The 12,922-nt window shown below is 32.8% G+C and overlaps 1 protein-coding gene across 1 annotated transcript in view; it reads right to left on the reverse strand.

The window, feature by feature from the left end:
• Nucleotides 1–460: 460 nt before the first annotated feature.
• Nucleotides 461–12,922, reverse strand: part of LOC140452814 (uncharacterized) — a 50,483-nt gene continuing 38,021 nt past the window's right edge. Inside the window, exons 5-7 of the mRNA XM_072547146.1 lie at nt 10,728–10,847; nt 3,250–3,444; nt 461–1,320 (exon numbers count right to left, since the gene is read on the reverse strand). Coding sequence (XP_072403247.1) covers nt 1,225–1,320; nt 3,250–3,444; nt 10,728–10,847 — 411 coding nt within the window. The 3' untranslated portion in view covers nt 461–1,224. The remainder of the gene's footprint in view (nt 1,321–3,249; nt 3,445–10,727; nt 10,848–12,922) is intronic.

The raw sequence follows: 12,922 nt of genomic DNA on the forward strand, positions 1-12,922 counted from the left end.
TATTTATAAAACTGTAATTTTGATATAAATATTATTATATCACACTTACAGTTTCTTATAAAGTATTTTTGGGATCATTCCTCTAAGTTGTCAGATATTGCGACTATAGTAAAAAGGACAAATAGATGCAGATGCAATAATAAAAGAAGGTAAGTGATATCAAAAAAGCTAATGATGGAGATTAATTCTTTAAGACCGCTACAGTGTCAGGTACGATGCGTATTTTTTCAGCCTTCCCTCTAAAAACATTTAAAAAACTTCTCTATCTTTATCAGCAGAGTCTTATAGATAAAGACACTTATAGGTTTCAGAAATAATGAAGATATGGACCAGCTCTAGCATTCAACTAACAAAAACCATTCATCTGAATATTAGCAGTCTTTTTGAGGACCTTAAATCTCATCAGAAAAAAGTAGTTTAACTGTAATTTACCGGCTGAGTAACAGAGTCGAAACCAAGAAAAATATCAACTTTAACCAGTTTTTCACATGCATATGTCCCCAAGCTTTTATTATGGTGTATGATGCTAAATATTGGAAGTTAAAAGAAAACAATGAATGCTGGTAACAGTAATGATAATGTTTCGATCGCTGAATAATAATGAATATTTTTGGGTGTGACTCCAATCTATGTAAAATATGAAACCATGACTAGGGAACGTGGTTCAACGTAGGAAAGATAATCATCAGACACCAAGAGTTGCCAATTGTCGAATCTCTAGAAAGAGGACAAGAGAAAAGACAAGGAGGTAATGGGATTTAGTAAAAAACATGTGTTTTAAATAATTTGTCTTCAGCATGATTTCTGAAGGGGAGAAATGAGGTTTATTCGGTTTAAGAAATTAAATGAAATATTAAAAAAAAAATACTTCAGACATAAACATCTCGAGAAATGTAACTAAGGCAGCCGAATAATGCAATAGACAAGTATATTAATAGTCAGTATAATTTTTCATTGATTTAATATCCGTTAATTTTTCTATTGGATACATCAGCATAGAAAAACTAAATCTCAGAATCGAAATTCTATATCTATCAAGTAAAAAGTTTGAAATCGTAAAAAATGATCGATGTGATGTTCCTCTCTCAATAATCTTTGCTTTATTTATCTAAAAATTTCCATTATGGGAAAATTATCGTATTCCCGTATCTGTGGAAATATTTATTCTGCCTTTCTAATGATATAACAGTACTAATCTCACTGAAGTAAAACCCTCAGCTATAATCATACTACTCTATATGGATCCCCAGATTTGGATGAACACGGCTGGATGTCATCTAAGTAATTCATTGGGTCTTGTTTTGACGTCGATGGCACTACCTAGAAGATAAAATATCATTTCAACTTCATATTAAACACTGTATAAGTAGAAGTACCTGTAAATTAAATTGAGAAGTAAGTCTATTTATTAAAATATAAAATAAATCATTTTAAACTATATTTCCTTGTTAAGCTTACTGGAAGCTATTGGACGAAGTTAGGAATAACCTTTTATTCCAACAATACATTTACTGTTTACCCTTGAAAGTTTACCTCTATGTAAAGAGTGCAAAATATGGTATTTTTCAAGAGTAAACTGTAGAGGTATTTTCGGAATAAAAGGTTATTCCTAACACCGTCGAATAGCGTCCAGTAAGCTTGGATTTATAGAGGTAGCTACTAGCGTACTCAGGCATTTTATGTTACTTTATAATACATTTTATGTTACTATAACGGCCAAATAGTTGAGAGCATCTCATTTTAGTTCAAGCTACCACACGTGCTCCTGATGAGAGGTGAATACTTCGGAATATATATATAGAGCAATGGTGGAGCTTAAATTGAAAAGAAATGCAATCGTTTACTTTCATTTCAACGTCTTTTCTCTACGTAAAGAGTCAAAAGATGATGCGTTTCAAGGGTAAACTGTAGATGTATTGTCGGAATAAAAGGTTATTCCTAACATCGTCCAATCGCTTCCAGTCAGCTTGGATTTGCAGTTCATCTAATTTGCCATCGAGGAGAAGTCTCACTAGTGTAGCGATGTCAGCTGACGTAAATTTAGAAGTTTTTTGAGTTCAGTAAGGAGAAACCCGCGTATCTATGTGTTAAGTTTAATTATTTTTCTTAGCCGCATTCGTTTAAACATCGAAGTATTTTTCTTATTTCCCAGGGTTTTTTCAATCCTCAGCTAATTACTAAGCCGGCACTCGTAAAGTGTTTCGTACCGTTTTGCATGTCCGTCTTTCTACTAAGAAGAAGAAAAAGACTTAAGGGTAATCTATAAATTAGAATATGGCCGACAAGGTGAATGCCCCTTCATTCGTCGAATTCGTCGCTGGTCAAATTTAAGTGAGTGTAAATATTTTTTATAGATTACTTGGATTTTTACGGTCAATTAGAGACACATTTATACAGTACCCTATTTTTTTGTGAGATTATTTAGAGTATATTTAGTGATTTTATTATTGAATTCCTATTTATTTTAAGAGAGTTACGTATTTCTTTAAGATACAAGAATGTTATGTCATTCTTTTTTGTAATATATTATAAGATGAACCCAAAAGCTTTTTCGAGTTTTGAAAGATTGCAGTCTAAATTCATTTATTTATCAATTTTTGTGAAATTTTAAGTAATAACTAATTTGTTTTATCGTTTTAAATAATCTTTTATTCTTTTAACGAGGACCACAATCTATTTACTAAGAAGTTAATTGATTTTAATAGGCATCTTTACATTTTTTGGTTATTAAAAAACTATTTTTTTAAAGTTTACCATTTTTTTGACAATTTTATTTTATTGAAGATTACTTTTTTTAGCAGCATATAGGTAAATATGTCCATTTGAGTAATTTTGCTAATGTAATTCTTGGATGTTTTTTGACAATTTTGAATCCTTTGAAAATCTTAGGTTAAAAATTATTGGCGCCCTCTATTTTTCAGTTGCTAGAATTCAGTATTTCCTTTTGTCAAACTGTTCTTTATTTGTTATCTATCTAATATCTAGTCATATCCTTACCCAATCCAATGACGCTTCCTATTCTAAGCAACGACGTCTTATTCCTGTGTACGAATATATATATATATATATATATATATATATATATATATATATATATATATATATATATATATATATAGCTTATAGACACAATATATATCATATGCGTAGTATTCCCATTCTACTAGCCCTCCCTCTTATATTTTGAAAATATATTAAATTAATTGACAAATAGATACTTATATACTATACTTAAAAAATATACTATACCGAGTAGTTGACAATAGGCTTGTAATTGTGCGTTGTTTGATTCACTTTGTTGTGTTGAGGAGAATCCTTTGGAGAGAATTGCCTTTCCTGTAAATGGAAACTGAGATCCTCTTCAACTGGCTCGTATTGGGCCATTTGGCATTTCTGGATCACCGAAATGATCGCTGATTCTATACTGCAGATATACCCCAAACACTAAAAGAAATTATATAAATTATATCCAAACATTATACGATTAATGTGATAACTATCAAATTAAAAAGAAGAAAAATAAGACACAATTTTTCAAAGTTTCCAAATAATTCATCTTAAAAATATTGGTACCTAAGTGAGAAGACTTGTTAATTTTAGTTAATTAAGTGGACTTAAATGGGTTAGGATGATACAGGTGCATTAAGCCGGAATTTATTCAATTTGGGAATGACTGGGCCACAAAGTAAAGGTAATAACGCCGTATAGATATTGATGCTGTTTGAAAAAGTATAGACACAGAAAAGAAAACGGCTTAGAGACAAATTTTCTCGTGGCAGTGTGTCCCGGAATGGAATCGAACAGTATTTAGTGACTAGTGTAGATTCTGTTTATTATCCGATGATGGACGAATAAAAGCCAGGCGATGAATTGACGAAAGTAGTGAAATTAAATTAAAATGCGAGACAGCAGTTACCAGAGTGGAACGCAATTTCGTATGAAGGTAGGTGTTTGTTAGTATTCATTGAAAGAAACATAACATACTGCATCCCCAATATTCTAGACTTATTAACTATACCATATGGTTAGTAACTAGAAAACACATGTTTTTAAGGTATAATGCCAGATCTATACAGTAACAGTCACTTCCAGATTCCTTTGTGATTCTAATACCCTTCTTCCTTGGTCAATTAATTCTCCAAATTTTTCACCCATTGCAAACTATTTTGATATCTAATGATAAAATATTTTGTGTTCAAAATATATACAGCATAGTAGTCGAATAAAAATGTTGAAAATACTGTGCGAAGAAAAAAAAATGATTTTTGTAGTTACAATATTTGGATCTCTTGATGAGACGGACACCAGATAACAAATGTTTCAACTAATTATCAAGCTAAGCTACAAATAAATTTTCATAAGCATTATTAAACTTATGGCAGATGGTGGCATCCTAAGAAGAAAATCGACAAACCTTCTTCTTTTACTGTTTTCCTTCAGATGTTTGCAATTATATTGGTTCAAATAATTTATCGGCAAAGTACCTGCGCCTCCGATTCTGTCCTGCAGCGTCAATTGTAATAGTCCAATACATGGTACAATGAATACTCTGTATTCATTGTACCATGAGTCCAATATACCTTAAAGATACGGCGACAAGGTCACATTTCAAATGATTTCAAGCAATTGTATGAGTCGTCCGTCATAGTCCAGATGCCAGCGCCATATAAGTTTTGTTGCTTTCTGTAAGTATATTTAGGTCTTTAAGATTTAGCATGTGTGCTCTTTTATGTTGTTTCTTTAATTAAAAATTTAGCTGTTGATAATAACAGTAGGGAAGAGTGAGGCACATTCGGTCTGGGGCAGATTCAGCAAATGCAAATAAAATTTTAAATAAGCAGAATTTCGCGCCGATTTTTCGCTAGATATGTGTCAACCAACAGTGTATCCCCACAGTAATTGTAAATTTTGCTGCAGTAATTAGTGTAAAAAACTTGTTTTAATTTTTTGCGTTTTTTCGACCTAAAGATAAGTTTTTAAAAAATATTTTTCTTGTACTTTAGGCTGCCTGCATAGTTTTGTAAACATTTACACATATTAGGTTTAAAATCTCTAGTTTTAGAAAATGCATTGACATAACCTCTTACTTAGACCAGGAGCTTACAATAAAATTTTCATACTTGCAAGTGGGCTGTCTGTACGGGGTTCATTCGGCATTCGGCCGATTGTGTTCCACAATATAATTAAATAGTATTTTGAGTTATTTTCTTGATACCTTTTGTATTGCAGATGGTTAAAACTTACAAAAATAAGACAAATCGAGCAAATATAAGTGAGCAGCGCATAAAAGATGCCCTACAAAATATATTTTCCCGTAATATGTTCCAAAGAGAAGCAGCCAGATTTTTCAATTTAAAAAGCCAAACTTTGATATCGTGCATAAAAAAAATATTAAGAACAATGACGGCTGAACAGTTTTTACAAAAGTGTGATGTTGATGGATACGAGAGCGAAAATAAAGAAAAATCAGGTTCATTTGTACTTGTGTTTTAATTTTTTTTTTTAGGTAAGCTGGTTATAACAATTTTACTTTTTTTATTTTTTCTTCTTCTTATAATGGCGCTACAACCGTTTGCCTGCTTAACAGTGTTTTTCCATTCTGTCCTGTCGGATACTTTCCTTCGCCACTGCCTGATGTTCATGGTTTTAAGATCCCTCTCTACGTCGTCTATCCATCTTTTACGGGGGCTTCCTCTTGTTCTGTTTCCTTGGGGCTTCCATCTCTGGACTACTGTTACAGCTCGATTATCTGGCATTCTTTCTAAGTGACCAAGCCAGTTTAGTCTTTGTGACTTTACGAATCTGACAAATATCTGCGCTCTGCATTAGTTCATCCAGCTCGTGGTTCATTTTAATTCTCCACGAACCATCGCTGCATTGGGTTGGTCCAAATATCTTCCTTAGTATTTTGCGCTCAAATATTCTCAGTTGATTTTTATCAGTGGTTGAGAGGGTCCACGTTTTACATCCATATGTGACCACTGGTCTAACCATTAAATACCTAATTAATATTACCAAAAAGTATTGTTTTGTTTATATAGCGTGTTCATATGCATAATGTTTTTTTTAATTCCTACAATAATTTTCAATCCAAGAAACTTTTTAAACAATTTTATAATATTAAAGACCGATATACGTCGCCAACATCTAATAGAACTCCTCGGTTGACGAAAAAATATAAATAATAATAATAAATAGACTATGTACAATAAATTTAAGATAAATTTTGTTTTGGTTGATTTGAACAAGTGTTTGAGTTCAAATATTTCAACAGTTTTCTTTTCTAGTTTGATTCCGTTAAATCTGGTAATTCTGCGTTGTCTTGAAAATAAATTTTGATGTAAATAAAGAAATTCGACATTTATAGTAATAAGATATAGCAGCAAAGATATAGAAGCAAATCTTGTAGCAGTTCTAGTAGGTGGATGTCTGGATTTCAGTCTTAACTCTCTTTGGTCTAGCTCAGCGATGTCTGTATTTATCGGTAATGCTGAGTTTTGTTATCACTCTTGAACTAGGATGTTGAGTGCGGCTAGTCGTCTTGTTGTTGGTGGAGCGATGTTGCTTAAAACTGGAAGCCATTGGGTTCGTGTGGGCTTTATAGTTCCCGTTATGTGCCTCATTGTTTGGTTTAACTGGGTATCTATGACGTTTGTGTGATGACTGTTTAGCCAGACAGGAGCGCAATATTCTGCAGTAAGATTTACTAAGGACATCGCGCTCGTTCTGATAACCCCCATGATGTATTTTGCTAATTTCTGAATAATGTTATTGCGGGTCTTTATTTTTGCTGAAGTGTTTTCCAAATGCTGTTTAAATGTTAGGGTATGATCTAGAGTTACACCGAGGTATTTTGGGTCCGAACTGTGCTTTAGAATGGCTCCATCGCATTCTATGTTTAGTCTGTAATATGCCTTGTGGTTGTTAAGATGGAAAGCTGTTACTTTAGTCTTCGATGGGTTTGGTTGTAGGCCCCATTTCTTAAAGTATCTGATAACAGTGTTTAGATCTGCTTCTATGGTGGTTTCGGCGATTTTTATGTCTTCTTCTTGAGCACCTAAAGCCATGTCATCGGCATAAATAAATTGGCGCGAGGTGGTAGTTGGTACATCTGACGTGTAAATATTAAAAAGAAGATGACATAACTGACCCTTGTGGTAAGCCGTTTGAACTTACTGTTTTTCCCATTTAGGTGTACTTGAAAAAGTCTGTCACTTAGCATTTGGTTTATCAGACTGTTGAACGAACGGCATGGTACCATCTGGTATATTTTAAATACAAGACCCTCCTTCCACACTGTGTCGTAAGCGCACGCCAAGTCTATGAAAGCTGCTACTGTTTTAAGTTTCTTCTGGAATCCGTTCTCAATAAATGTTGCAGAGGACTTGATCGCCATAGCTTCTTCTCGGCATGAATCCAGCTTGTTATTAAGGAATATTTGGCTTTGCATGCTAAAATAATCTCGTTTGGATTATCCTCTCAAATATCTTATAGCAGACGCTTAAAAGAGCGATTGGTCTGTAGCTCTCAGGTAGTGCAGGGTCTTTCCCAGGTTTAGATATTGCGATGATCTCACATTTTTTGAAAGATTTTGGGAACTTCTGCGTAGTCAATATTTGATTGTAAAATTCAAGAATCCACCTACTGGTATTTGGACCAATGTGTTTTATAAATTCAGGATAAATGTTGTCAACTCCTGCAACTTTGTGGCATTTAATTCATTTTAGAGCATCTGCAATTTCTTGTGGCTCGATAGGCTTCATTATTGGTAGGCTTTGTTGTTGAACAATTCTGACTTCTTTTAAGTGAAATCTAACTTCTCTTTTATGATTTTTTTTCTATTACTGGTTTTGAAAGGTTGGCTATCCGTTTGCCTATGTCTTCCAGTTTTGAGGCTGCAGAGTTTGCTGTAGGGTTGTTTGTGACAGAGTCTAGTTTCCTTAGAAGATTCCATGCGGTGCGGCTACTGTGTGTGAAATTGAGATTGTCAAAAGTTTCCCTCCACCATTGTGGTTCTCGCGGAGTTTAGGGTTTCTAAGAGTTGTTCACCAACTTAAGGATCTCCAGATTTCTCATACTGATCAAGTAGTTCTTTACATTCGTCGTTCCAGCATGGGATGTAGGATTTGGTAACTCCACGTGGGATGTGTTTTTTTGCACAGCTAATCATTAATGATGCAAATTTTTCATAATTTTGGACCACTGGTTTGACATGTCTTATATCACTTTCAAGTTGGAATTTAAACTCTTCCCACCTTGCCTTCCGGAAATTCCATTTTGGCAAAGGAATTGAATTTATAATAGGGATGGTGGTGCCCAATGTTAATAATGTAATTATTGGTCTATTTTGAGATCTAGGAAAGTTATCGAGAACTTCCCTTATGGCGTTCTTAAAGTCGTTTTTTGAGCCCCTTTCGCTGGAAGATATAAACGTGATATCGGGATTGTAGCCCTTTTGCCATCTTGCAGAATGGAAGGTGGGTTTCTGTTTTGCATCATATAAAAGTCTGAGATACTGAAACTCAACCCATTCGGCGATTTGTTCTCCCTGTTGGTTACATTGGTTATATCCCCATGTAGTATGGTGGCTGTTAAAGTCTCCAGTGTATATTGTCGGGTGAGAAAATGTAGAAAGTACGTTTTGTGGCCATTGTGGTTTGTATATTATATTGACTATAATTATTTCGTCTACTTTCACAGCAAGTATAAAAATCTCTTGTGTCGAGTAAGAGTGACAAGTGCTGTCACTCTTACTCAAACTCAAATATGTAATGTTTGACGTCTGCTCTACAATAAGTCGCAATACCGTACCGAGCGTGGTTGATTGAAGCTATTAGTGTGTATCCAGGGATTTGGCCACGGTTTTTTAATTGTAGGTCGTCTGCAGTATGTGTTTCTTGAACAGTAACCACGTCAATTTTGTTTTTTGCCAGTAGCTTGCTAATATATTCGCTCTTGCTTCGGCTAATGCCTTCAATATTTATTTGGCATACTCGAATTGTTGGTCCGATTGTCAACTGGCTCTGACAAGAGCCATCATTTGTTTATTGTGTGGTGTTGTTCATTGCAATGTGTTCGCCAGGAGATCTACGAGAGATAGGTCTGGCGGTTCTATTGTTGCTAGTTCATTTAGCGTTACCTAGAGTGCACGTGTATTATTCTATTACGAACGCAAACTAGCTTTACACCCCTGGACTGAAATATTAAGGATACTTGGGATCACAGCTACGAAATAAAAACTTAACGGCCTTAGATTAGATTCTCTGCAACTTATCTTTAAGTATCAATATACGCATAAGAATTCTTAGATCTTACGGCTTTAGTGTCCTCCTCTATGGAGTAGAAAGCTGGAGCCTTACAGAAGATGCCATAAAACGATTAAAGGCATTTGAGATGTGGTGCTACCGACGTATATTGAGGGTCTTATATAAACACCACACAATTAACATAACTATTCTCCAGAGGCTAAGAAAAAATAAAGAAATTATTAACACCGTAAAGAACATAAAATTGGCTTGATTCGGCCACATCATGCGTAATAATAAATACCGACTTCTACAGTTGATTCTACAAGGCAAGATTGAGGGTAAGGGAAGCCCTGGACGTAGACGTATATCCTGGATGGTCAATCTTAGGAAGTGGACTGGTCTAACGTCAACTGATCTATTTCGAACTGCTGTGAATAGAATAAGATGGGTCAATGTGGTCGCCAACATCTCTAGAAGATAGGCACATTTAGAAGAAGAAGAACAGCCATGTAAAAGGATATTTCTAAGACCAAGACTACCTGAGTTTAAAAAAAATGTAAAAATCTATTTTTAGTGTGTTGGTTAAAATTAAAAAAAATGCATTTGATGTTAAGTGTTGGGGTGGTTACACAAAGTTGGTAATGTTTCAAGAGCACATCCTGTTTTCGCCTAAATGTGCAATAACGTTTTTGTTTATGGAGCAATTTTAACTAATAAATTTATATTTCATCATTATTTAACATAATACTGAAGTTCAAAAGAGCGGGCAGAAACTTCTAGATAAACAAATCAGGTATAAAAACGGACGAATTGAGATTTAAAAGGACAGTCTAAAACAAGTGTCGATTAAAAAATTGTTCGCGCGGCTATTTAAATTGTAACCGGTATGAATGTCTTAAATAAATTCTTCTTCTTCTTCTTCAAGTGCCATCTCCGCGGCGGAGGTCGGCAATCATCATAGCTATTCGGACTTTTATAAATACATAAATAAATTATATAAGTGTAAATAAATTAATATTTAAGTGTTTCTATGTAGATCAAATAAATAAATGTATGTAAATAAACCTGTAAAGTGTTGTAAAGTGTAGAACATTTTATAATAAATAAAGTTAATAAATTAAATTTATAAAAACAGTTCAATACATAGTTACAATATCACAATGAATAAAAATTGAAAAACAAAACAATGACGCTTCCAATTTTTCATGATTTACAAGATGAGATGCCTTATAGTATATTGGTTTCTTTAAGATTTTCTAGCCAACAAACCATCCACAGTAATTGTTAAATTTCAGAATAGTTCCTTATATCAAAAGTAAATTGTATCCATTAATAACATAAAATTTTCATTTATTTTCTCATAAATCAATTGTAGATTTAACATTACTAAACGTAATAAAATATTTAGGACATTTTTTACATTCAAGTTGCGTGATATGTAATAACAAAAAGTAAAAATATAATAATAGTTTTACTTACTCCAGTAACTAATAACTGATGGTGAGTCCATTTCGGCAGTTCTATCGAAAAGATCATATGAAATAACAGACTCGAAGCTATAAGGAACAACACACTAAGGCTTACATAGAAATATGCATTCTGAAAATAATAATAAGTGTTATTACTTAGTTCTTTCTACTTGAATTATGATGTAAAAATCAGTCACTATAATAGGGCGGTAAAGTTACAACTACATAATAGGTAGTAATACCAGCTTATTGTAAGGTTTTGAGTGCAGGTAATAAGCTACTTTGTTGCCGAGAAAGAAAAATAATTGCATTAATTATATATCGAGAATAAAATTATTTGTTTTCATTCAAAAATTATTTGTATATAGATATATACATCAAAAATAACAATTTTAAAATTAGAACCGTGCTTTCGATTTTATTTATGAATCCATCTAACTAGTTTATGTTAATAAGTTTTTACTGCTTATACACATAACATTGGGGATTTTTCCAGCAATATCATTTTAGTTGTTTTGACATAAATTATTTTTAATTAGTCTCCACTTTTTTTTGTTTTTTCCTTTCATTTCACTTTTATTTCGTTTTTCTTGGAATTTTCCACGGCTCTTATCAATATTTCTTTGTTAAAACGTTCCCATTATCGTCACCGTCAACTTTCGCCAAGTCATTGTCGTCTTCTATGTCTCAATAAGTATATCAAAAAGTATTGACCCGATCCATCGCCGATTTAAATACATACCCTGACAAGCCAGGAATCGTAATTAATTAATAATTAATTAATTACGATTAAAATTAATAATACGTAATTTTACCGTATGTCTGTGTACAGAGATACATGCAAAGAAATTCCCTACGCTCTAAATTAGGTATGGTATATAAAGAAGATTGATACCTCAAATAAGTCTTTCTTTTTTTCTTAACAATTTCCACAAAGTTCGAGTTTTCGTTTTGTTTCATTTGTCGTGTTTTGTAAATTTTGTTGTTGTTTTGAGACTAGCAGCCTATATATTACTCTTTGTAATTAACTCTAATTTTTTGTTGTTTATTGAAATTTATTATTATTGACATTACTTAATAACCCTTAATTAAAATTTGAAAATATTGAAATTATGTAAGTGAAGTTGATGTCAAAATATAGATTAGAAGATAAGTTTGCATTGATAGCATGAGAATTAAATGCAAATAGTTTGATTTACTACTTAGTTATTCTAGAAAAAACTCATAGATAAGTGGTGACACAATGCAAAATAAATACAGTAGAATAAAATAAAAACAGAATATAGCAGCAGTATTCTCAGTAACTCAGTAACAAAGAATTTCAAAAGATAGTATAGGGGAAGTAGGGAAGAAACCAAGCTTTTAAAAAAATATTAATAAAATAAAAGCAGATATACCTATATAAAAAAAGTCAAAAATTACACAAGGAAAACAAAATAGTGGAACAATGATGTAAATAAACAAAGAGAAAACGAGATGAAAGATATAACTAAAGTAACAAGCTAAAAGGAAAAGATAAGTATATTCCGAAGGATAAGTAAAGAAATAAGCAAAATCATACCAACAATTTTGGATCACTTAAAAAAGAGGAAATAGAAAGAAGGAAGGGAAACAGTAAATATAGAAAATATCGAACAAGCAATATGGAGAAAAATTTCGAGAAAAAATATTAATGGGTGGGAATGAAGTAATGAAGTAACAATGGAATAGTTCCCAAACATAAAAAAGAAAGCATAAAGTGTTTATTGATATTATTGATATATTTGTCTAATCTTCTTATTACGATTATAACAAGCGCTTGAAAAATTACAGTCGAACAATTACATAACAAAGGAAGAAGAAGCTGTTCATTCATGTATTTATCCAATCTACTTATTACGATTCTGGTGGGTACGAGGCGTACGCTTAAAATTTTGCTCATGATTTTCGCAAATTTTGACATTTCTTATGGTAAATAACATTGAAGATTGAAAATCTATCGCCTAGTTTAGAAGCAACAGATTTTCAAAACAATCAATTTCGTGCCAAAACGGAAGTCCCTCAGAAAAATGTTGGTCTAACTAAACAAAAAATGAGTTGATCTACTTCGTCTTGGTTTTCGTGATATTGCATCAAACTCATCAACTGTTTATAGGTGGTTTAAAGAATTCAAGCGTAGACGCACCAGCCTCAGTGATGAATTCCGCGAAAGCCGTCCGGACACAG

The sequence above is a fragment of the Diabrotica undecimpunctata genome, chromosome 1 (assembly GCF_040954645.1).
Source record: "Diabrotica undecimpunctata isolate CICGRU chromosome 1, icDiaUnde3, whole genome shotgun sequence".
In the NCBI taxonomy this organism is placed as follows: domain Eukaryota; kingdom Metazoa; phylum Arthropoda; class Insecta; order Coleoptera; family Chrysomelidae; genus Diabrotica; species Diabrotica undecimpunctata.